General features: G+C 36.0%; 2 protein-coding genes across 12 annotated transcripts in view; both read right to left on the bottom strand.

The window, feature by feature from the left end:
• FKTN (fukutin) overlaps positions 1–9095 on the bottom strand; it is a 64729-nt gene extending 55634 nt beyond the window's left edge. For all 5 annotated transcript variants that reach the window (XM_031654377.1, XM_031654376.1, XM_031654379.1 and 2 more), the window contains exons 1-2: positions 9031–9095; positions 2495–2597 (exon numbers count right to left, since the gene is read on the bottom strand). The gene's annotated coding sequence lies outside the window, so the exon portion shown is untranslated. The remainder of the gene's footprint in view (positions 1–2494; positions 2598–9030) is intronic.
• Positions 9096–14832: 5737 nt separating this feature from the next.
• FSD1L (fibronectin type III and SPRY domain containing 1 like) overlaps positions 14833–27010 on the bottom strand; it is a 96105-nt gene continuing 83927 nt past the window's right edge. For all 7 annotated transcript variants that reach the window (XM_017949667.3, XM_017949671.3, XM_009188370.4 and 4 more), the window contains 2 exons: positions 25562–25650; positions 14833–20926 (listed from right to left, as the gene is read on the bottom strand). In XM_017949667.3, the coding sequence (XP_017805156.1) occupies positions 20801–20926; positions 25562–25650 (215 nt within the window). In that variant the 3' untranslated portion in view covers positions 14833–20800. The remainder of the gene's footprint in view (positions 20927–25561; positions 25651–27010) is intronic.

Here is a 27010-nt window from a genome sequence, read left to right as displayed (position 1 = left end):
ATCCTTAAGAGAACCTCCTGCCTCAGCCTCCCAAAGTGCTGGAATTACAGGTGCGAGCTACTACTGAGACTGACCTAAAGATTTCTTTACTTTGCAGAAGGTTTTCTTAAATATTTTTTCTGTTATAACATTGAATTCTCTAATTTCAGAACTACAATTAAGCCTTTTTTTTGAGATGGAGTCTCTCTCTGTCACTCAGGCTGGATGGAGTGCAACGGCACGATCTCAGTTCACTGCAACCTTCGCCTCCCGGGTTCAAGCAATTCTCCTGTCTCAGCCTCCCGAGTAACTGGGATTACAGGTGCCTGCCAGCACTCCCAGCTAATTTTTGTATTTTTAGTACAGAAGGAGTTTTGCTATGTTGGTCAGGCTGGTCTGGAACTCCTGACCTCAAGCAATCCACCAGCCTCGGCCTCCTCACCTACTTTTCTAAATGGGAATATAATTTACTCCTTAACTATGGAAGAAAGAAGTAAGGGTATATTCTAGACTAGAGGGTGGTCTCTGGTATACAAGAAAACTCTTTCTGACAGAGTATTTTCTACATGTGTATATGTGAGAAAGGCAGAGAATGTGTACGAGAACACGTGGGAAAAGCATTTAAACATTACTTCTTCCAGATGTCAGAGACAGGCAGCAAAGAGCCACTCACTATCTCTCTTCTACTTTGCCTCAGCAAGACAGTGCTTACTGCAAAGACAGGGTATCTGTGCGCTTCCTCATGCACTCTTCCTTCCTTGCTAGTTCATGTTGCCAAACAATCCGAGGAAATTCCCATTGCCTTTCTATGACTCCCCATCCCACTGTAAACAGAAGATGACTCTTTGCTCTGCCAGCTCTATCTGAGATCTCTTTCTACCAGCATTCTCTTTTAAGCTCTTCCTGCTTACATGTGGCTGCCATTTCTCAAATATTTCAATTTGGAGTTACAGATCTTCCAGTCTCAGCAAAGATGTAATTACATCTCTTTCTCTCATTTTCCTTGTTGCTTCATGGTAATTTCAGAGAGAAGACAAATGTCTTTACCATCTTAAAATCAAGTCTTGGTTTGGGGTTTTAAAACAATCCAAATGAGCTTCCAGAGCTGATGCCTATATAAAGCAAATACTATAAAATATATATAAAGTCAACAAACTACTTAAGAGAAATAACACCAATAGTGATGTGAACAATGCACCTGATCAATAGATAATGTATATTAAGCAAAGATAACCTAATAAATCATAATTATTTTCTATCTCCCAAAACTGTGAAAACAGTATCAATCAACATTGATGATGGTATTAGTTTTTATACTCAGTTAAAACCCATGGAAATACAATTATCAAATAGAGGTTTAGTATTCCTTATCCAAAATACTTGGGACCAAAAGTATTTTGGACTTTTTAGGATTCCAGAATATTTGGATTACACTACCAGTTGAACATCCCAAATCCAAAAATCTGAAATGAACATTCCTTTCAGCATCATATCAGCACACAAAAGTTGCAGATTTTGGAGCATTTCAGATTTTGAATTTTCAGATTTGGGATGCTCAACCTATACTCTGATAAGGGCAGCTCACAAGATTAACAAGGAGACTACCCTTCATTTTCAAGATTTCAACTCAAGTTCTTGTACTTGTATTAAATAGTGCATTAATGTATTGTATGCTGATTCCTAGTGAAATCTAAAGTGGCATTCAGAGTAGGCCATCACTCAGCTTCTTCTAAGCCCAAATTAATAAATGGGAAAGAACACATAATAGGCCTATATAAGCTACTACAGGCATAAAATCTAAATTAGTAGCTTGTTCTTTCTTCTCTAGTTTACAACTAATTCTTCCATAAAATAAACCTCTAAAATATACCATCAAAAACTTAACTATATTTTTATTATCAAGATGACATCCAATTAACTTTACTTCATTATTTATTTTCTATAAATGCCAAGGCAATTCAGTTGCAAAAGAGAAAGATTCGCCTATCAAAATGTTCCTTTTTACTAGCACTACCTCTTCATTAGGAATATTCAGGAACCACTTAAAAATAATGTGATACTTAAAAAAGAGAAACCATAGTATGTCAATTTTACCTTTAAAATACTTCTTGCATCAACTCTTTCCTTCTTCACTGTCATTCTAAACTCTAATTGTACCTAATGTCCTAATTTTAACTGATGTCCCTGACTCCACTTTCTCTTTATCCACAATCTTACCTATACACTGACAGATGTATCAAGTTGCTGACAGATAAATCAAGTAACACCACATTCAGAAATTTTCAATAGTTCCCTACCACCTACAAATAGTTCAAATTGCATATAATGGTATTAAGGGGTATTCACAATCTGACTGAATACAGACAAACTTACTATAAGCTTTCTCATACTTCACATAGTCCATGGTTTTTGCATGAGTATTCCTGGAATACATCCTACACTTTCCTGCCTCTGTGTTTTTGCCCATTATGTCTTGTCTGCAATGCTCTCATTTACTTCCATAAAACTAGTTTACCTTTCTTTCCATAGATCCTCTCAAATGACACTTCTTCAATGAAGTCTTCAATACTCTTCCAGGTTAGAAGTGCTCCCTCCACCTCTAATCTACTTTTACCTTCCTGCAAGAAATAAATAGTTACTGTCTACCTTAATGGGCACAGATGCCAAAAAAAAAAACAATGCTAAGCCCTAGAGATAAAATGACAAATAAGATACAGTTCTCTAACTTCGAAGAGCTTACAGGTGAGTACAGGAGTTTTCAAAAGAAGAAGGGCAGTAGTGATAGTGGTGGAGAGAGTGATATACCTGAAAAAGAATATGAGAAGATTTTTTCTAAAATGCACAAGCCCCATTCCTTACCAACCCCACATCAATTAAGAACCACTGTTCTAGTTTATGATGGACTCTCTCAGAGATAAATATAGAGGCGATAACAATACAGTGTAGTTGCAATGAAAGAATAAGCATGGGTTACGATGGAAGCACAAGGAGAGGCAACTTACCCTGAGGCTTTTACTAGTTTCTAGTTTGCATTATAGCTATTAGTGTATATGAATCGTCTCCCTCACCCAGCCTAAAACTGGCTGAATTAACATCAAGTAATAGTAAGTATGCTAAGTATACTAAAAATACACTGCACAATGCTCAAGAGAACAGAAACCTATTTAAATACAAGTTTTCTGTTCTGCAAGAACTTTTACAATAAAACAGAATTTGAAATATTAAAAAAAGATTTTTAAAAGAGTTTAAAGGCCCTTAAACTCTCATGCCTGGTTCCAACCTTCAAAAAATAAATGCCTAAAAATATTAAAAATAACCTATGGAGAGATATGGTATAGAACTGAAACAAAAATATTATTTCTATATGTACTTCTTTTTATGTGTTACATTTTAGCTATCATAATAAAAACACTAGGGAGGATAGCATTCATTTCCTTACTTACACTTACGTAAAGTTTCCTAAAGAAGACAGAATATCATCTCTAATGGAAAAGAAAACAAAAAGTACTGCAGAGATAGTAAATTAAAATGAAGTGGGGGTTGGGAGAGAAATGGCAAATGTTTTCAGGAAAAAAAAAAAGATGTAATGAGAGGTGTTATGAAGTTTAAGTAGCCCAACTATTTTAAAGTTCTAATGCAAATATGAGAAGGTTAATATGTAAGTATGGTATATTATGACACAGAATTATTCTTAGATGATGTGGAAGCAGGGCATAACTAATGCATGAACTGAGATCTGGCAATGAAGAAGAAAGAAATGGGTAGATCTGCTTACCATTAAACCACGAATGGGTTACAGGTGTCAGAGTTAACAATCCTCTCAGTCTTTGGGGCAGCTAGACCCCAAGAGTAGGTCACCTCCAGCCAAGAACACATTCTTTTAACTTTCATCTTTTTTTGGTCAAATTTACTATGTATCAAGATGTGAAAAGGCTTGGAAAAAACTAGTAGTAGATAAAACCCATACACAACTGTGATGAAAAAAGGTACAGGATGAGGAGTTCACGATAATTCTCAGGCTCTTTCTACAGTGAAGAGCAGCACTGCATATTCTTCAACTTTCCTTTTACATTTGCATCTGTACTTTGAAGGTATTACTATGAAAGACTTTTGGTAACTGCTTTACCCTGACACCTCCTCCAGCCCCAGACCCCTCTTTTGAGAATCACCTAGGTAGGGGTCTGTTTGAATGAATGTCTGAATGAATGAATGATATATCAAGACAGATGATCCAGAAGGCAGGAGTGGGGGGAAGTGGAATCAAAAACCTGCCCTGACACCTAACTTAGGTTCATAAGATGGTATGTGCTAGCCTAGCCATATCCTTATGCTGTGGGCTCCCCGACATATTTGGGGATATCGGGGAGTAAGACAGAGGCATGGATGATATGAATCAGAGAGTGAAACTGCCTTCGCAAAATTATGACAGCTAAGAGAAATCCGACATAGTTGATTCCATCTTGTTTCTAACCTCCAATCTGTCCTTGGTCATTTCTGGGTACAGGCCAAGCTAACTTTGAGACGAATTTAGTTTACAGTTTAACCTAAAGCAAGGATGATAGTAACCTTTTCCAAAACTAAACTGCCTTTGTAAAACTAATGAAAGACTATAAGATTAGGATTATGAGAGGGACCTGAATTCTGGTAAAATGTAGTTAAATGACAACCAGTCTTTTTTCCAGAGGACACAGGATTTATAATTTCCCTGGCTAAAACCTAAGATTGGTCTTTTGAGATATTTTTCAGACCTTTGCATTCTGGACCCACTGACCCTACCTAGAGATGAACTAGTGACTCACGACCCAACCAGTCATGTGGCTCCCTACTCAGAGGTGGACTCAGTACACAAGGACCATTTTTCATACCCTCATGATCGCATCCCCAGCCAACCAGCAGCCCTCATTCCCTAGTCCCCTGCCCACCAAACTAAAAACTATCCTTGAAAAACTAACCACCAAGTCTTTGGGGAGACTGATTTGAGTAATAACTTCTTTGCACGGCCAGCATCATTGTTAATTAAGCTCTTTCTTTACTGTAATACCATGGGCTCAGTGAACTGGTTTCGTTTGTGCAGTAGACAGGAAGGCAACTGATTACAGGCAATTGATTACAACAGAACTGACATTCAAATATGCCCTGAACAAAACAAAACAAAACGGGAGGCTGAACTACAGAGGGAAGATAGTAGTGTAATTAGGAAAAGTCATAGTAAGAGAGATGAGGTAGCAGATTGGCAGGCATAAAGAGAAAATGCCTCTGAAAATGTATTCAGAGGTAAGACCAAAACAAAAAAATCAATGTTTTTCAGCTGTTCTCAAAAGCCAAAAATATCCCAGTAGCAACAACTACTATCAAATCTTCCCTAAATACTGTTAGTCTTTCTTATTGTCCATTTCTTTTCCTTTCATTGCTAACTTATCACAACTGTCAGCAGCTTGGAAGTAAACATTAGACTGCAAAGGGTTAAGAAATTTCTTTACCTGCTTACCATTCATGCACTTAATCCTTTGCAATATAACCTCTACCTAAACATGTTGACACTTGAAGATAAAAAGCTAACGAAATTTAGTCTCTCCAGTAGATGCTCCAGAAAAATCCTAAATACATAGTGACTCCTTTCTGAATGACTGTGGTGTAAGAGGGTTTTGGAAAGAGAGTAGCTGAAATGAAAGATCTAGATAAGACAGGTTAGCAAGAAGGGAGGTGAAGACAGCAAGGATTGTCTTTGGGTTGGGAGGAGTGTAGGTGCTTTTAGTTTTTCCTTATTTATCTTACATGAACATCAATTGATTTTGTAATAAGAAAAAACTACTGTTTTTAAAAAACTTTAAAAATTCTTCTCTCAGACAAAATAAAATGACAAATATTCATTTACTAGAGCCCACATGTAATTATGTTAATGTCTCCCCATTTTTGGAGTAAGAAGAATTTTTTTAAGAAATGGGGTCTTGCTCTGTCACCCAGGCTGGAGTGCAGTGTCATAATCATAGCTCACTGCTGCCTCAAACTGCTAAGCAGAAGCAATCCTCCCACCTTAGCCTCTTGGGCACCTGGAATGATTATAGGCATGAGACACTGTCTGGCTCCCAAGGTATTTTTTTGGTTTGTTTTGTTGTTTTTGAGATGGAGTCTTGCTCTGTTGCCAGGCTGGAGTACAGTGGCGCAATCTTGGCTCCTGGTAACCTCAGCCTCCCAAGTTCAAGTGATTCTCCTGCCTCAGCCTCCTGAGTAGCTGGGACTACAGGTGCCTGCCACCATGCTAATTTTTGTATTTTTAGTAGAGACACGGTTTCACCATGTTAGCCAGGATGGTCTCGATCTCTTGACCTCGTAATCCACCTGCCTCGGCCTCCCAAAGTGCTGGGATTACAGGCGTGAGCCATTGCACCTGGCCCCCAAGTTATTTTTAAGTGACTCCCTCAAGAATGCAGGTACTTAATTGCTTGGTTCTGGACACTTGGGTATTTATCTTAATAAAACCACACAGCAAACAGAATCAAACCCAGGGCTTAGAGTGTATAATGTACTTAGTGCAACACTTAAATTGTGAATGTATGTACATAAAATCTGGATGAATGTTCCCAAAAATATTAATAATGGTTATCTCTGGGTAGGAAGAATTAGGAGTGATTTTTACACGGTTCTTTATACTTTTCTACATTGTTCTAATATTTGTATGAGCATATATTATTTTCATAAGGAGTAAAATGCTTTTATCCTAAGAGAAACAGATGATGGGTAGGGGTAGTGGTAGTGGCTTAATAACAGCCATATTTGCTAAACAGGATCTAGATTCTTGTCACTTAAAAGTATGGTCCAAAGAACATCCGTATCACATTGGAACTTGTTAGAAATACAGAATTTTCAGCACCCACCTACTGATTCATAATCTATGTTTTAATAAAATCCTCAGATGATTCATATGTACATTAAAATCTGAAAAGCACTGATGTGGATACTAAGGGCTTTATGTGCTGGGAGGATAAGAACAATGTCTACCTTGCTCATCGTTATATCCCTAGAACCAGCAGTGCTTGAAACATAAGTATTTGTTGAATAAATAAATATGTAAATGATATCACTTCTGGGTAGGCAATTAGGCAGTGGAGATTATATCTATTTGCATTATTTATTTTCTGCCAGAATTCCCAGAAGTAGGTGCTTATTATTTGCTGTAAATGCTGTTAAATTAGTTTAATAACAACACTGGGCCCCTGAGAATCTACAACTATATGTAACTTTTTTAAAAAAGAACTCCTTCCTTGCTCTTACCTCTGAGATCCACATGCCTCCTCAATAATTTCTACAACCTCCTGTCTATGGGAATAGCCTAGAGTTACTCTCTCCACAATCTCTCCCTGAAAGCAAATCCATGCTCAAGATTTTAACTACCACCTGTGAGAGAAAACACTATTTAAATTACAATCTACGCGCTCTATCTGCATATATTTTCAATTCTATTTCCTGAACCTCACCTCAAATTTAACATGTTCAAAATTAACAATTTTTTTTCTTTTTTGAGACACAGTTTCACTCTTGTTGCCCAGGCTGGAGTGCAGTGGCCTGATCTTGGCTCCCTGCAACCTCTGCCTCCCGAGTTCAAGCAATTCTCCTGCCTCAGCCTCAGAAGTAGCTGGGATTACAGGCGCCTGCCATCAAGCCAGGCTAATTTGTTGTATTTTTAGTAGAGACAGGGTTTCACCATGTTGGCCAGGCTGGTCTCGAACTCCTGGCCTCAGGTGATCCACCCGCCTCAGCCTCCCAAAGCGCTGGGATTATAGGCGTCGTCAGCCACCGCGTCCGGCCCCAAATTAACAATTTTATTCTCTGTCAGCTATTTTCCTCTCCCCATCCAGAAGCAAGTAACTAGCTCTCCATCCTCACAGTCTCTAGTTGTACAGGATTTAGACAAGAGAGATCAGCTGGCCCAACATCACCTTATGGAGAACAGGCTCTAGAAGAATTAAAGGACAGCCAAGAGGCTAGTTATTGGCAACATCAGCACTCTACGATCTAAATCACTTTATTCCCAGTACACTATTGCATGCTGGAATTCAACAGCATTCCCATTTTTGCCAACAGCACTTAAACTTTTTTTAGAAACCCAGGTTAAAAATATCATCACCCAGACCCAAGAAATCAAGTCCTGTGTATTATTCTTTCGGCATTTCCCCGGTTCCTTTTTTCTTCCTTGTCAGAACACCCTGCACTTCCTTTCCACTTACAGTTCTTTCATCATTCAATGCCAGCCTTCCCAAATCCTCTACCCTCACTAAACATATGTCCACAAATAGAATCGCTAAAATATAAATGCTTATTCCTGCATTTGATATCTTTGTCCATGGCCCAACAGGGATGGTTTCCAATCGTTCAAACCCTATTCATCCTCAGAGTCTAGCTCAAACACAGCCTTTTCTACTTAGCTTCCATCTGCCCAATTTCTAATATACTACTCTATCATTCACTTTTATATTTGTTCACAGAGTGATTTTTACTTACTGGAAACGTGCTATCTTCAAAAGCATAAAGAATCTGATGTATCATCTAGGTTGGTTTTTTGTTTTTGTTTTTGTTTTTTTTCCACATCTGAGAAAACTGAAGCCAAGAGAAATGTGGCTTACCTCATGTTAACTGAGAAATTGTAAATTGTAGGCCGGGCGCGGTGGCTCACGCCTGTAATCCCAGCACTGTGTGAGGCCAAGGCGGGCAGATCACCTGAGGTCAGGGGTCACTACCCTAACCCGGCTACTACAAGAGTCTCGATCGTCCTCCAAACATTCACCTGTCCCAGGATGAAGATTTTACCTGATGACACGCCCAGAAGCGTGGGAAGGACTGGCCAAGTGGAAGTCTGCCACGCGATGCTCGTGGACTGACTGAGGAGTACCCAGCCTGGAGCGCGCTCAGCCTGTGGCCAGCCTCCCCACCAAGGGGTAGGCAGGTGCCCAGAATGCTGGAGGATGCCCGGTAAGGGCACCTGGGCCACCAGCCGTACCTGTCTGAAGGCGCTCAACCATCCCCGGCTACCGAGCTGAGCCTCCCATACCTTACCTCACTCAACAGCACCTGCAGCCGCTCCGCTTTACGGCACTCACAGCAACCGCTGCAAAAGCGGCCGTCAAGTGCTGAGCCGCGGAGGCTCGCTTGGTTCCTGCTGGGTGGTTCCTGCGGTCCAGCAACAGCCTTGGCGTTACTATGACTCTTGTCGCATCCTCACAGCCAGAAGTTCACTGAGTCCTAGCGGTTCCTCGCTTTTATAATCTAGCCACTTAGCCAAAGCCCTCTTTTATCTCTTGCCTAATTAACAACTACAGCAGCGCACTGAGGCAGTCTGAGAGTTTAAGTTCTCAAACGCTTTCGAAAGCGGACGATGAACTGGAGGCAGCAGCAGCTGAGCTGTTTTCCAAGCCCATTAAATGTGAACTTATGATAAACGAGTGATTTTTTAGTGCGTGTGCTTTGCTAGAGGGATTCAGCATAACTCCCTGAAGTTGGTTTGGATACAATTAGTAGAGATAGGGGATAGAGTGGGAACTAGCAGCTGCGTTCACTATTGCTTATGAAGTTGAGATGCCGTTATGACATTAAAGATCCAGCGGCCTGTTGCCCTCCAGTTTAAGGCTGGATACAATTTTGGACTTGATTCTTTAACTTTTTTCTTTTCTTTTTTTGTAGAGACTTTGGGGGCTAGCGAAGCGGGGCGGGGGGGAAGGGAGCGTCCTCACCATCTTGCCAAGGCTGGTCTCGAACTCCTGGCCTCAAGCGATCCTCCCACCTTGGTTCTTTAACGGTGTAATCCAAAAGATTGTTAAGTCTCAGATATTAATCTTGTTATAAATTTTTGAAAACCATAAATCACTAAACCAGTTACCGTAATTATAATTTATTTCTACAAAATGGAAAATACCCCTATCATATATGTGTTTTCTAAGCTTTGTTTTTAATTCTATCAATACAGAAAGAAAAGGATGAAAAAGTCTTCCTCACTTCATAGAGGTTATCACTTTTACCAACTTTTTGTTTTTCCTTCCAGAAATTTCCTACGTACATACAAGCTTACTGTAGAAGTCCTCTTATCCAACGCACTTAGAACTGGTAGGTACTCAGTAGGTTAATAAAAAAAAAGTGGAAGGTTACACCAAGACGAAGGAAGTTATCAAAGCTTAATGGCATCATTAACACAGGTGCTAATGTGATGGGACATGGGAAAAAATGAGCATCACATACCTGCTATGGATTGAAACACATCAAATATAAAAATTCCTGAGTTTATAATGACTCCTTAAAAAATAAAATTCAGTCGTGATTGAAAGTTGCCAGGTTGAAGATTAAATATTCTAAAACTTGATAAAGGGAAAACATCAAGCATTTATCCTGCCCTTCTTGTACGAACTGAATTGCAGTGTAACCAAAATACTTGTAAGAATTCCAGCTAATAAATGGAGAATGATAAAACAATCACGATTTTGCAACTCCTAATAAAATAATAGAAAGGGCAACATCAATAGATAAAATTAAGGTGAAAGGTTGATGGGGAACTTTAATAATAGACTGGCACCACCTGAACCCACTCATCTTCATCTCACTGAGTTTGGGAAAAGCATAGATTATGTACTTCCTGATGTGACAGAAAGTACACAGCCACACCTGTGAAGGATTCTTGCCTAAAAATTGAACCTGCATTTACTCAGACTCTCGATCTAACACAGGATATAGAGAAGCAACTAGCTAAATTCAGAAAACGAGACATTCTACAAGACAAATTTCTCAGTTTTTTAATCAATGGCATTTAAAAGCAGAGGGAACTACTACAAAATCAAAGATTTAAGAGATATAAAGAAGTACAATGTGTGGACCCTGTCTGGATCCTGATTTGAACAAGTTAACTGTAAAAAGCTATTTTTGAGACAACTGAAATTTTAGTATGGACTGATCCATTAGATAATAGTACAGAATTACTGTTAATTTTGCTAAGAATGTTAACAGAATGTGGCTCTTTTTAAAAAAACCATCATTGATGCATATAGCATACTTACAGGTGACATTTTAAAACAAAATAGATGGCACAAACATGGCAAAATGTTCACAATTGATTAGGTGATGAGCACAAAGCACTGGCTTTCTACTTTTCTGTATATTTGGAAATTATAATTAAAAGTAACAGGAAAAGGGAAAAATTATCAGGTTCTTAGAAGTAAATATTTTTCAAGTGTATAACAAATCTAGTTCTGAATAAACCTTTTTAAAAAGGCAGTTTCAGTAGAGGATTACAATGGCCAATCTTCTGATTTGAACTAAGTTCGTTTTAAGTATGGACCAACTGATTAGAGTATCTCACTTGTTTTTCTTAGAACACCATAGAAATAATGCATCATCCATCATTTCTAGTTTCTGTTTCTGTAAAATGGACCAGGAACTTAAAGATACAAGTGAAGGAATATGAATTTGAAGTCCTGGAATTTTTTAAAAACAGATCTTCCCCTATCACTCACAATTATTTTGGCCACAACTAATTTGGCAACTTTTTAAACTCTTCATCTCTAATGGTTCCCCTACTTATAAGTATCTTTTCATACTCATTTCATATTTATATTGGTTTATATATTTATATAATTGGTTTACATACTTATATGACTACAACAGTGACTACCACCTGCATAAGCAGGTTTCGGAACAAACATAACTGAGTTGTAAATATTGTAAATATTGTTGTATATATTGTATATATATATATATATAGTTGTAAATATTGTAAATATACAACTCAATGGGTAGCAGTGTTACTTATCAAGCATACTGAAAGGTCAGATGTGAGCCCTCAGCTCATGGCAAACGTCAGTCAGTATGCTTTAACCTGGTTAGCAAATACAGTTGAAAGATGGGGGGTACAAGGATGCATAAAAACAGCCTCTCTTACAAGTAAATATTCATGTTCTATAAACCTCTCAGCTGTGCACACAAGCAAGGATCCTGGCCCACTCCTAACATTTGTAGGGTCTGGGCCAAGAATACAAATGAAAGCCAACCCTGACACATTTTCAGTGTCTAAATAGCTGAGCCTTAACCAACAAATAAAATGTTATACTCTTCTACTTTAACACGTATTTCTTCTCAAGAAACAGAAATCTACGTTCAAATATGCAATTCACAGATTCTTCAGACGTGTACTAGAAAGTGACATTAGGGTTGGCCTGCCCTTCCCTGATCCCCTGGGTCTCTTTTTACTTCTAGCTTAAGCCTGCCAGAGGGGCCTATCAGGCATGCATGTGGACAACTCAGTCTGCACATCCAAGCTTCATCTGTACTTCCCACAAACTGCCAGCCATCGGGGTATATACATCTGTAGTAGTCTTTTGTCAGGATGGACTTGGACAAAAGGGCTGCACATATCCTGGGGGCAAGCTTCAGGCTGATGAGGCAAGGAATTCTGGGGTCCTGGCTGATAACATAGTATAGAATTCTGTGGGTAAAGGAACATGGATTCCAAGTAGGCATCCCTTGGCTCTTCAATTTTTCATCCCACAGACAGAGACACAGCGAGAGTGTGGGGATCCTGTTAGTTAGCTTGCCTTAGGTAGGTAACAAGAGAAGGGTCCTGGAGAGCCCCTGGCCCATGGGTCAGTGCCTCATCCCGGATAACATAAAAAGCAGCCTGGGAAAAAAGCTGCAGGCACCAATAAGGGAACTAGCACAGGATGTTGTGCCTGGAGACATGCCCACGACTGCACAGATGGAAAAACCTACGGCCCATTTGGATAAAAACTTACACAAACCTCCAGCTCACTCAGATAAGGGAACAAGGCCTGGCATAGAAATGCCTTTGTCCTTTGTATAGTCAGCAGGTTCCCAGGAAAAGTTTCTTCTCCTTTTGTAGGCACGGGCACAGTGGGCTCTGATAGGTTCCGGTGGGCGCTCTACTTTCCTTTGTTAGGACTATTAGTCCAGCTGCGATGTCCACCTTAGCCCAATTGGTCCTCGGCCAAACTTTCACTTCAGCTTCTGATAGGTCCTGGGCCAAGCTAAGCAGCATCTATGAATCATCATTTCACCTCCTGACTGGCCCCGGGCCAAGCCGTCACGCATTCTCCAAGACAGCCCACGGAATAAGCACATTCCTTCCCCTTTGTCCATAAAAACCCTGGACCCCAGGCTCATGGTAGGTATGACCATTCGGGATCCCCTCTCTGCTGGCAGAGAGCTTTCTTCTTTCACCCTTTCGCTCTAACCTCACCTCTGTCCGTGCTCCATAATCGTCTTGGAGGTAGGACAAGAACTCCACGTGTTATCTCAGACAATGAAAGACTGTTTCAATAACGTAGTATAGAAGTGGGTAAAGAAACATGCATTCCAAGTAGGCATAATCCCTTGGCTCCTTAATTTTTCATCCCACGAAGAGAAGCATAGCAAGAGTGTGTGGGTATCAGGTCAGGGTCCCCTCTTACCCAAGTATAAGTGCATGCACACACCGGTGCGTGTATGCATATCGTACTCTATGTATTGTACTCTATATATACAAATCTATATATTGTACTCTATATCGTACTCTATATATTGCTGGATGACTTTTTTCTGTTTAATCATATCATGAACGCACTTCCATTAACAGCATATCCTTTAACAGCTGTGTAGGATCACATGGAAATATCACAATCTAACCATCTGCTGTTGTGCTGACCTTGTGCAAAAATAAATAAATAAATACAAATACCATGCAGTGTAAGTGTATAAGGAAAAGCTTGGACAGAAAAGTAGAGTGCACATAATATCCTGAGCTCTTATGCCACAGAACTCCCAGCCAGGCACAACTGAACTGGTATACCAAGGAAAAGGCTCTAATTAAGCCAATTGTCATAATGGTCTATATATTTATAACATTTATTGGGGAGGGGAATGTGCAGAATATGCAATAGCTAGATCACTACTTAATAATGGTAGTTTGCTGGTGCAGCAAGTTAGAAAAGGGAGCCTTAAAAATTGTTATCACATTCCTTTGCTGAGGCAACTTAGGCCTTTTGAACCAGTTCTGTACCTTGCTATCAAAAAAGGAAAAGGAATTTACCTCCAAGGTCATCCAAATTTGTAGGTCTTCAATTAATAACTAGGTTGCTACTATTAGCTATGGTAATGCTGCAATTAACATTGGCTTTTTTTGTGAGTACATATGTAAGAGAAATACTTATAAAGGAAATTAAGGAGTATGTGCATTTAAAAATCTTAATATTGCTAAAACTGTTCTCCAGAAATGCTGCACCCATTCACTCTCCATCTTCTACAGTGGTTTCTCAATCAATCTTAGTCCATTCTTCTTCCTGTGACTCAAGACTATCCAGTCTCCTTTCATTCTTCTTACATAACTTCTTAGTTATAGGAGCTCCAGTCTCACTGATTTTTTTTCTTCTAAACTGTTTTCAAGTTAGAAAAAGAATTTTTAAAAGGTTTAGGTTCTGATTCTGACTCTTAGTTATCTTACCATCTACCAAAATGTAACCCAACATGTGGCAAGATCCAAAGAAACCAAATTCTTAAGTTACATTATACTTACTTACATAGCATGTTTCATTTTCCATCTGTAGGTACACTGTTCAAAACAGTGGCTACTAGCAATATGCAACTCTATGTAGCCACATATAAAGGGCTCAGTAGTTGCCTATGGCCAGTCACTACTGTATTGGACTGCACAAATAACTTTTCATAATTGCATAAAATTCTGTTGAACAGTAGTGCTCTAAAATGTTAAGCTTTTTAGGCAAAGGAACTATGACTTTTTTAATATTCTCTTCCTAAACAGCATATTGTATTTATACTTAAATAAAAGTTAATAAAATCAAACAATGAAGCAAAAGAGAGCAGGAAAAGAGTTTTTAAATTTTTAATGAGATATTCCAGGTGCTTCTGTAAAATCTTAACTGGGACATTCTATACAGAACACAAAATCATTTCAAAATACAAGTTACTCCACTTTGAATACCCTATTTTAAAGTGGAAAAAAAAAAATTTTAAAAAGGCTTTGTCTTGTTTCTAAGGAAAATGAGGCCATGTGCTTCTCAAAACACTATTGTGCAGCACTGAGTACATCATTTGTAGTTCATTAAAGGTCTTCAGCCATAACTTAAAGGCCAAACCTGAGGAATTAGAATTTTTATTATCACAACTGCATAGCAAAACTATGTCCAGATAATAGACATACTAAATCTGTAGATTCAGGTAACCTGTAAACCATTTAATCCAATTTAAAGCAAAACAAGTATGACAGGAGAGATACCAAGAGATATCCAGGTTAACAAGATTTTGAAATGCTTCATCTTTTTAAAAAAATGACAATGCAACAAAGTTGTCAAATGTTCAGTGGTTACATTTTATATCATTTATCCAGTGACAACAAACTGCCCAGTCATTTGGTTGTTTGGAAAGAACTGTTTAGACCAAATTCACTCTTTGCATGTGGCACTGGGCAGCCCAAACTTCAAAGTGCAAATGCCTGCATGGAAATGTAGCTTAATTCATTTATTTATGCCACTATTCTACACTGACACACCAATGCTGTGAAAGAGCTTTTACAGCTCTAGAGTAATAGGCTTGAGAAAATATAAAAAGGCCACAAGTCATGCACAAATTAAATGAATATTAAAGAGCATTTTAATTGGGGTTTTCTTTGATTTTTTTAAAATCATGTTTGAAATCACTGGTGATACCACTTTAAGCACACGCTTTATCAAAGTAAATGCATCTAGAATTATCCAAACACTTAAATCCATTATTAGCTAAAAAGAACACTTTACATTTACAGAGCACTTTGCTGTTGCTGAAGCAAGTTCATATACTCCATTTCATTGTATTTCCTCACAACAGCCCTGTGAGGTAGGCTGAACAACTTACACTTATTTTATAAATAAGGCAATAGAGACCCAAAGATGATAAACAATTTATGTAGCGGTCACAGATCTAGTATATGGTAGAGCTAAGGTGATTAATTTTAAATACTTCAAAAAAGAAGCCAAGATCCTTTTTATATCATATCCAGGGATTTTTAAGACTTGTGGCTTTTAATATAAATTATTCCAAAATTTTAGCTATTATCTGTCTTATAGTATGAATTAGTTATAAAGTTGATTTTAAAGAGTCTCCCTTAATAGGTAAATTAGACTCAGTGCTTTGGTACCTTAGATATAAAGGAAATGTTAAAAAAAAAAAAAAAAAAGTTATGCATTCTCATAGTCCTTATGTTCTCCAAAAAGTTCCAATACTAACAAAAATGTGTTTTACCACTTACTATTTGACTTATTTTAACCCTAGTCAAAACTTAATAAGTTCCAAGCCAAAGCAAACACATTCACCTGCCTTCTGCTCTACATACTGTGAAATCCTCTACATGTCCATTCCCATGGATCAGCTTACATTGAATGGGTACCTCTAAGAAAAGATACCAGTTTAAACTCACATATCTTAATTGATTATGCATCAGAAGTCAGTAGCTTATATTGACCCAGAAATAACAAATCTTCTTTTATTTAATAATTGAGTCATGTGAAGAGAAAAGTGTACTCTGGCAAATTCTGGTATTTATTTATAAGTCAATGCTAACTTTGATATGGCATATCCAACAATATCTTTTCAATGAAGACAACATACACCAAATGTAATCCATTTAAACTCCAACTAATTCGAAATGCTTAGACTGCTTCGGTTAATCAAATACTCCAGGTAACAAAGCTATTATATGTGACATATCAGGATCACAAATAATTGCAGAACATGCATACTGTAAGATACACACAAAACTAAACTATACTGAATGTGAGGTAATGTTGCCGTGATAATTAAGGAAACATTCATGATCTCTTATAATACTCCAGTGTCAACATTATGAAATGTATATTTTGGTTAAAAATAACAACTTTGTGGTTATCTGTATATTGAGTAAATTTATGTTGACCATACACTTCCCTAAAAGAATGTATCTAGAGTAACTACAAAATCAAAGAAGAAACTTTTTCAGACCCATTACATGTGACTATATAAAAGTGAACCATTTAATATGCAGTTAATTTGATTTTTTTTTTTAGCAAACTACAACACATTTTAAACTTCTGACTTATTAGCAAAACATTTTTAAGAGGCAAACTCTGTCACACTACTCAAAAGCTGCAAAACTATACGCACAGTCCATCAAACTTCACTGGTTTTGGTTAATGTACATATAAAGTAATCACATTTTTACTGCCATAAGAACACTCAAATATTTGCTGTATCAATTAGTCAATGAATGGAGACTGATCTTTTAAAAACAAATTACATTTTTAAAAAAATAATTTTTTAAAAATATAATCTAGTTCTTAAGCCTGGAATCACATATTTTATAGTAAGATGTCTACACTTTCCTCTTTAAATAAATATTATTTGAAATAATCATTTTCCATATACTTTTCCAATTGTTTCCATAAGAAACAATAAAATTACATAAACAATTATAATTTTATGGACAAAGTATATAGATAAAAATTAATCATTCTACGTAAGTTATGAAATAGTGTATCTTAGCCTAATTAAAAGATTCCATTACATTTACTTTTATCATTTATACTGCCAAGGATCAGTCACAAAAAATTCAAATTACACATATTATTCATGCTTTAATTTCATAAATAAGTAAATTAAAGCAAGCCAATATGTCTCTTTTCATAACATAGGGAAAAATTACTGTTTGCAGAACAGAGTAAATATGCAAAGTCTAGTTATACAGCAGCAGTTCACGATTTGTCAAGATGATACAGATGCCATCAATGAAACCCATGTATAGACAGGCATGTCCTTAATACTTTCGATTAGTTTACCTACACCTGGAGCATTCAAAGAATTGCTGTGTATTAAATTTCTGAGTGCATTAGTTATTAATGCTTAGTATCTACATATTTACCAAAATTTAAAGACATAATGTGACATGGTCAGCCATGAGAGTCAAAATGAATTGTAAAAAAATTCTTTTTCTAAAGTGCTTAAGGCAGCTCCTTCATTTCTACATCCAGCTTAATAAAACTGGTTTGGAATTCAGTTGCTAAAAGAGAAATCCATACTAAATGCATGTTTTTATAAAACAACTGTTTTACACCTGTGATATATCCATTATAGTCAACCTCTCATGCATTTCTTTTATAGGAAGCAATCATGTTTGACCTGTGGAAACCAAAACTAAATAAGCAACAAAAGATGTTTCAAAGGATTTAATACTTTTTCCAATGTATTAAATTGAGCAAGAGCTCAACATTTTAAAATTCAAATGTCAATGAGAATATTATATATTATAATCAAGTTAATAGTTACCTTATTTTGAGACTAAATAGGCACTATATTTGATTAGTTTTCAGTTTGAAAATGAGGATGATGCTTTCTCCAGTTTAACTTAACAACAAATAAACTAAAAACATCTTAAACAAAAAAACACATTTTGTTCTTTAATTTTAGAGACCTTTAAGAAGGCCAGTAAGAAGAAATCCTCAGATTCTTATTTTGAAGTAATAATTGCAAAATTTAATATCAAGTAATACATGTGATGAGAATTTGTACTCTGGATTTACTGAACTTACACTATTACTACAAAACCTCTCAGAGATGAAACCTCTCCAGCGGAGAGGTTTTCCAAATGAATATTAGAAAATTTTATGTGAAGAGTTTCAAATGACGACATGAACACGAGAATCATGTACACTCCTCCAGCTCCTGATTCATATATGCTTTTCCCCATGCCCCTGCAACAGAGGGCCCTCACCACTGTAGCAATGCTCTGTAGCTTAAACATCAGTTGACACTGCATGGGGCATGGACCAAGAGTATGCTTAGAGGAAAAAGGCACTGAATTAATAAGAAGAAAGAATTATATAAGACACAGTAATAAAAAATTTTATACAACAGCATCTGACCTTTTCTGTGTCATATTTGCTAAAATTCACTTAAAGCAACTCAACTACTAAAAATTTCTGCTTTCAGGTTTGAGTCTATGAAGGGAATTATAAATTCCCATTTATTTAGATCCTGAAATAGGCCCTCTGTAGTGAACAGAACATCTGAAAATTTCTTTCAAACTCTCTCTCAGGAACAAAAACCAAAATTATATTTCTTTGGAGAATCAAAAGACTATCTATTGGCTTACTCATTCTCTAAACTGCCTTGCAGTCTTTAAAGTTACCAACATGTCATCAGATAATAGTGCAGATATGAACGTCCTCTGGAAAAACAATATTCCAATTCAAATACAATTCCTCATTTACATTTGTTTTATCAAGGGAACAAAATATCCTATCAGCAGTAAATTTTTAGAGAGAATGAGCTGTTATTAACACTATTACACAGGTCTTTATGTGGAAAGCAACTCAAATGTAGGCCGTAATGGTCACTCCTTGGAAGAAGGTTGGTTATCATAACACAATATATTTTAAATGAGAATGAAAAAAAGTCAACAAGAGAAATGAAAAGTTTCAAAAATTAAGAAAAATACAAATTCAGACCTCTTAAAAATGCCCAAGAAATTATTAAATACTGTAATTTTAACTTAGTTTAGCTCAAAGGATGTGAGTTACAAATTATAATTGACTTTTTAAGAATAGTTATGTTCCACTTAACCATGGGTTTTACCCCAAGTTTGGGAAAGACATTTATGTCAATTTTTGTAATAATTAACATTTCTTTAAAAAGAAAGTGAATGTAGCAAAAGGACTGAGAGTAAACAAACCTCTGAATGAATGGCTGCTTGAAAAACTCATGTGCCAATTAAGTCAAAGATACTCAGATTTTTTCCAAAACAATTGCTTAAAGCATTCTATATGTTATGAAAAAGAATATATACATTATTTGAGTATTTGGGTACCTCCTTTATAACCTATCCTTCTTAGATAAAAATTAAGTGATATATGTTTTTCAGTCTTCTATGTAACTTTAATAAACTTTCATTCCTATTAGAGATGTTAAAAATCAGCATAATTATTATCAGTGCCACATTCAAGTGAGAATTTTACCAAACACAACTATTAAAGGTAGGATTAAACTAGACAACAAAATCAAAAAATATAAGGCTTTAAAAATCTTACCCATCACATAAAGTGATGGAATGAAAAGAACTGTAGTTAAACAAGGCAACATATAAAGAATACCCCCCTTGCCATTGTTAGTGCACTAGGTAAAAAACTGAAATTTGGGTGATTTTAAGCTGTTGTGTCTAGAAATTTCTTATCACAGTATTTTGGAAAAAAGAAAATTATATACAACCTAGTCAATAAACAAAAGAGGATAATTTTGTAAAACTTATTTATAAAAGAGGAAAAATAAACCATTTGAAAACCTTTTTATCATTCCCAACATATGATTTCAATTTTTAGAAAACCTTAGATGACTATGTATTTTTAAAGCTTCTGTGTTAGAACTAAATAATAGATAGTAATGAGATTTTAAAAAGACAAAATACAGAAGAAAGAAGGCAAGATTTAAAAGCTTTTCTCCCCAGGCCTTAGGGTTACTATATGTAGTTAAACATTAGAAGAGTCAAAGTAATCCAAGAAATACAAAAATGAGTTTTTATGTTAATTAAACACTGCCTTTTCCCCCATTTACTCTTCAATCATCAGTTTTTTGCTTGGTATCTGCTTGCTTCTATGATACTGTACAGTATGTTCCTGCAAATGCTTCGAACTAGGTGTTTAATGATAACAGATTCCAGGCCTCAAAGCAGAACACAGCAAACCTGATTTTCACTACTCACAAATTCCTGTGATTAATAACTGCACAGAAAAGGCCACCCAATCAAGAGGGAGGGTAAACGTATTCTGAGTAGACACTATTGAGTAACAACATTGTTCAGGCTACTAGCCGAACCAGTCATTCCATTTTCACTTTTCTGAAGGGTTCTCACAGCACTTGGAACCTGCATCCCAGTACTCAAAGAAAGTCCACCACACCATACCTAAGAAAAGACAAGAAAAACCTGTCAGATTTCAAATCAGATTAGAACTTCAGTGATTTTTACATTTCTATTTCAAAGGTAAAATGTCACACATATGAACATCAATCATTCTCAAACAGATAACCACCATATTTCAGCTGAGGGGAAATGGAAAGACTAAATCAGAATTATTTTAGAACCACAGAGGCCAGAGGAGGTCTTGGTGGTAGCAGAACCAACTGAAGTTGCACCCAAGAGAGGGAACTCAGGGCTGCAGAAATTGAGAAACTTAATTGGCTTAATCTAGGCAAAAGATATTACCTATCATTACTGATGCTAACTTTCACAACCAAGGGAAGCATACAAAGCACCAACTTACTTCCCAGTTATGCTTTTGGTTTTGATAATGAGATATGGCCTGATATTATAAAAATCTAACACCCCTCTATTAACAGTAAAATCCAGTTTTATTCCCTACTGTGTTAACAGTAAGAACTCTTTTATAATTAAGAAGGACTCCTGACAAAAATACAAATCCCAATATCCAGATGCACTTCCCATGTTCTATTACTTATCATAAATGTGAATGACTTTGTGAAAGTTAAAACTGCTTTGCTTGTGAACAGAGCAGCTATGATTCAATAGAGTGAGAAATAAGATTTGGGACACAGTCAAAAGAATTAAAATATGAAAATATGGATCATTGACACTATCATCAACTACCAGGTATGAATTAATAATAGACACAAGCTTAAAGCAAGGGAAATTCCAGAAGTTAAGTATCATCACCTTCAATTATATCCTTAAGTGTTCAGTATCTACTAAGTAACTAGATTATTGTACTAAAGAATCTACAGAACTGTGAAATTTGTAATTATATAATTAACATTATAAATTTTCAAAACTATCAGGCTCAGTAATAATAACTCCCAAAATACAAAGCAACTTTCTGATTATAAAACTACTATATTATTTTTTGGAAATTATTTAAATGATTTAGAAAAATATTTACTCAAAATATCTAGCATGAAGATGCAAAGGGAAATCAAGAAGAAAACATAAAACCTTTGTGACCTTGAGTTAGGCAAAGCATTACCCATAATAGGGAAAAACATTACTAAATTGGACTTCATGTCAAAATGAAAAACTTCTCTTTGAAATGTTCAGAAAATGAAAATGCAAACCATAAACCAGGAGAAAGTATTTGCAAAGCATATATCTGATAAAGGATTCACATCCAAACTGTACAAATAACTCTTAAAAATAGGAAAACCAGGCCAGGTGCGGTGGCTCATGCCTGCAATCCCAGGACTTTGTGGGGCCAAGGCTGGCAGATCATTTGAGCCCAGGACTTCGAGAGCAGCCTGGGCAACATGGCAAAACTCCATCTGCACAAGAAACATTTTTTAAATAGCCGGTGTGGTGGTGGGCACCTGTAATCCCAGGCTAAGGTGGGAGGATCACTTGAGCCCAGGCAGTTGTGACTGCAGTGAGCTGTGATCGCACCACTGTACTCTAGCCTGGGTGACACAGCACGACCCTGTCTTAAAAATAAAGTAAAATATAAAAAAATAAGAAAACAAGTCCTTAAAAGTAAGCAAAAAATTTTAACAGATACTTGAAATAAATTATATGAATGGCAAATAAGCACATGAAACATCATTTGTCATTAGGAAAGTACAAATAAAAACACAATGACATACCACTACACACCTATTAAAATGGCTTAACAACAACAAAAATCTGGTGATACCAAATAATGGCAAGGATATGACCAATTCTCATATCACTGATAGGAAGGCAAAAAATGGTACAGCCACTTTGGAAAACATTTTGGAAGTTCCCTATGAAGTTAAACATAGACTTTCAATGTGATACAGCAACTGTATTACTGCTCTTAGGTATTTACACAAGGGAAAATCCCGTATGTAAATGTTTATAGTGATTTTATTCATAACTGCCCAAAACTGGGAAAAACCCAAGTATCTTTCAACTGGTGAATGAATGAATAAACTGTGACACATACATATATGAAACACTACTCAGCAATGAAAAAGAGGAGAACACTGACACCACAACAACATGGATGAATTTCAAATGCAGCATGGTACGGAATCAAAAGGCTACATACCAAACAATTCTATTTATATATGATGTTCTGGAAAAGGCACAACTATAGGGCCTACGAACTGGTTACTGATAGCTAGGGCTGGTTGTGTGGAAGGGTCCACTATAAGAGAACATAAAGGAATTTTCTAGGGTGATGGAAATGTTCTATATCTTGATTATGGTGGTGATTATACAACTGTAGGCATTTGCTAAAACCCACAGAACTGCACCATACTATAAATTCAATAAAACTGACTTAAAAATTAATCTTGTACACAAAACATTTAACAGGCATTAACGTAGTTAATAAAAGCAAGCCTTCAATGAAGGAAAAATTTTTTTAACAAGTTTAAAATAATTTCTTGCAGTATCTTATGACACTAATATAATTAGAGTATTATTTGGAATATAAAACAATAAACTCAGCACATACATACATGAGATAGATTCAAATTAAAAGTAAATCTACTCTTTATAAAAGCACACCTAAGACTTGGAAAAAAATTTTCTGCATTCCACATGGTAAACAATTCATCCTTGACGGACCAGTTTGGAAAAATAGCCAAAAATGCATAATAAGGCAGAGATTTGTACAAAGTTTAAAAAAAAAAAAAGGAAAAAGAAACAACCCTTCTAATATCTTTATGTTTCCATGAGCAATAACTTTAGTCACTAATAACTTACTTTTAATATAAAAATAGGTGTCCTGGTTATTAGCATTGTTTTAAACTTAAGAGATTAAAGTATCTGGAATAATTATTATGGATAATGAGATTTAAAAGCACTGTATTTTCAACCCACTCATACTCTGAAAACTTTCTCCTTATAGTTGACAAGTTACAGTTGGGGTGATGACAGAAGAACATACATGCAAAATATTCCAAGTTTGCATTTGAAATATACCATCTTGATAGCCCCCAAATTTAAGGAAAGTTCTAGCCAAAGTAATGGTAACTTTAACTGGATCCCAGAACTCCCCACAGGAACCTAACCTATGAAAAAATGCAGAAGGTTAAGAGTTGGAAAAAGCAATAACATTTGCTTAAATAAATAAATTCAAAACCATGTTTCATTTTGTGCAGAGAAACATAAATGTTTCCTTTCAGCCTGAAACTGAGTAGACCTGCAGTTATATAGGATGTAATTGCTATGTGGTGTGCATACATATATTCAGCATAGCACATAAAGACAGTCATCTAATATTGTACAAAGATGACAGTGCACTATGATCTTGTCAGTAAATGGTCCTGGAATAACTGGATATCCACAGGGAATTAAAGAACGTATCTAGATCCTTACTTCATACCAAAAACATCAATCCTACATTGTACTTGCATTGTAAATGCAGTCTATATCTAAATGTACAAGGTAAAGCTTTTAGAAGACAAGAATATTTTCATGACCTTGGGGGTGCATACTGATTTCTTAAACAGAACACAAAAAGTGCTAACTGTAAATGAAAAAATTGATAAACTGAACAAAATTAACTTTTATCAAATGATACCAATAAGGAAAAAGGAAAGCCAGAGTGAAGAAGATCCTACAAATTAACCCATAAGAAACAGGAAGACAACCTAATAGAAATACAAGCAAAAGATCTGAATAGCCAGTTCACAAAAGAATATACCCAAATAGTCAACAAATATATAAAAAGGTACTCAACAGCACTAGTAATCAAGGAAATGAAAATGAAAACCACAATGTAATATATCATCCACTAGAAGGGCATACATTTTTTTTAAATACCAAGTGTTGACAAGGATTTGAAGGAACTCAAATTCTCACATACTGCTAGTTGTAAATTAGCATAACCAACCATTTCTGAAAACCGAGAGTTTTACAGTTGATTATACATACACCATATGATCTAGCAACTCCAATCATAGGTATATACTCAATGGAAATATACACATACATTTATCAAAAGATATGAACAAAAACATTCATAGCAAATGTATAAGCCCGCAAATGGAAACCACCCACATATCCAACTAAATTAAAATGTATAAATCAATTGATATAGTCACAGAATGGAAAACTATACAGCTATGAGAATGAACTATAACCACATAGAATATGGATTAATCTCACAAGCATAATGTTGAGTCAAAAAGATACTGTATGATTCTGTTTATATAAAACTGAAAAGGAAGAAAAGTAAATTTAGGATATTAAAAGTTAATACAGTGTTAACACTGGAGAAGGGCCATTAGGGACTGGAAATGGGCACTAGAGGGGGCTTCTGAGGTTCTCGTAATGTTCTAGGTGCTAGTTACATACATGAGTGCCGTCTTAAAAAAATCATCAAACTACATATTTATGATTTGTGTACTTCATGTATTAACATTAACTTCAATAAAATATACCAAAATATATATAAAAACAATCACAGATTTGGGAGAGGGTGAATTGGGGAAAGGGAGAAGAATATGAAGAAAAAATAAAATATACTCCTTCTCCAAATATACGATATAGAATATTCTCCTTAAAGTTGCCAAACCAAGTAAAATATAAGTTAGGTATATATAAAATATAAAACATACTAACCATGAAACCAGGTAGTACTGGCTGAGTAAATTTTGTCTTAAAGGAATATAGCAACTGTTTTGAATTTGCGTCATAGAATGAAAGTTGACCTAAAAAAGAAGGAAAAAAAGCCTAATTTATTATACAAAAATTGTAACATTTAATTAATTCTAGTGCATAATCATGTAAAAAATAATATATAAGTTGACATTAATTTTTGTTATAAACTTTGAGGACTGGATTAATTATTCCCACTTCAAAATCATAAGGACAAATGCTTAAGGAAAAACCCAATCCAATTTTCTTCCCCTGGTTTTCAAGACCTCCATAATACCTCTAAAATCTGGCACTATTCTACTTATTTACTACAAACTATTTCTTTATTTGATCAGTATTTAACAAATGGTTTCATTAGCCCAGTGTAAACCAAGACCATTTCTTCCTCCTTATTTTTCCCGTAACCAGCCTCTCTGCCCAAATCCTAATCACCACTTAAAGTGTACTCTATTAAACCTTGTCTTCTATCTACCTGATGCCATACTGATACTCCAGTCTCTGAAATCACAGTATAATTATCATTGCTTCAATTTTGTTAATTTTTTTAATAGAGGCGGGGTCTTGTTATTTTGTATAAGCTGGTCTTGAACTCCTGAGCTCAAGCAATTCTCCACCTCAGTCTCCCAAAGTGCTAGGATTACAAGCATAAGCCACTATGCCTGACCTGCTTTGTTAATTTTTAAAATCACCTCACGGTATATATTTCAATAGGATCATGCCCTAATAAAAGCTGTCTGTCTGACCTCCTAAACTGTACAACCAAATGGCCTCCTTACAACTGTTATCACTTCTTGAAACTCTTCTCTGATGACCATTCCCTCGGTTTGTATCATAACCATAGGGATAACTTCGCAATCTCCTCCTTTTCTTCCTGTTCTAAATGTAGCTGCTTTGTCCACGCTCTTTTCTCTATATAATGCTTCCTTAATAAATCAACTGCCACCAAAGAGGAAGATAAAGGAAACTAGTATTTATGCACACTATTATGTAGGTTGTTTAATTGAGGTAATGTATGTAAAGTACCCAGTACTTTGATCTCAAAGTTGGTAAACAGCAGAACAGTACATATGATCACAAAGTGAGTAAATAGCAGAACAGTAATGCTTAAATATATTGTCCTATACAGTCTTCCACAGCAATTCTGTAATGCTGTCTCAAATATTTAGCGTCAGCTCTACTTAACTGCTGAATTCTAGCACTGAATTTCAAAATGCTTGCTAAACATGCCACATGGTTATCCTGCTGGCATTTCATTTCCCCCCAAAACTCTATGTTCCCTATCCTGTTGACACGGTCATCCTAATGATCACACTGGCTGGAACCTCAAAGTCATCTTCAACTGCCTCTCCTCAGCTGATCTGTATTTAGTTACTAACTCCTATGAATTCTACTGTCAAATCCATTCTTAATTCT

This window comes from Papio anubis, chromosome 13 (assembly GCF_008728515.1).
Source record: "Papio anubis isolate 15944 chromosome 13, Panubis1.0, whole genome shotgun sequence".
In the NCBI taxonomy this organism is placed as follows: Eukaryota; Metazoa; Chordata; class Mammalia; order Primates; family Cercopithecidae; genus Papio; species Papio anubis.
The sequence above is the reverse complement of the archived record's forward strand: the minus strand, read 5'-3'. Positions and strand labels throughout refer to the sequence as shown.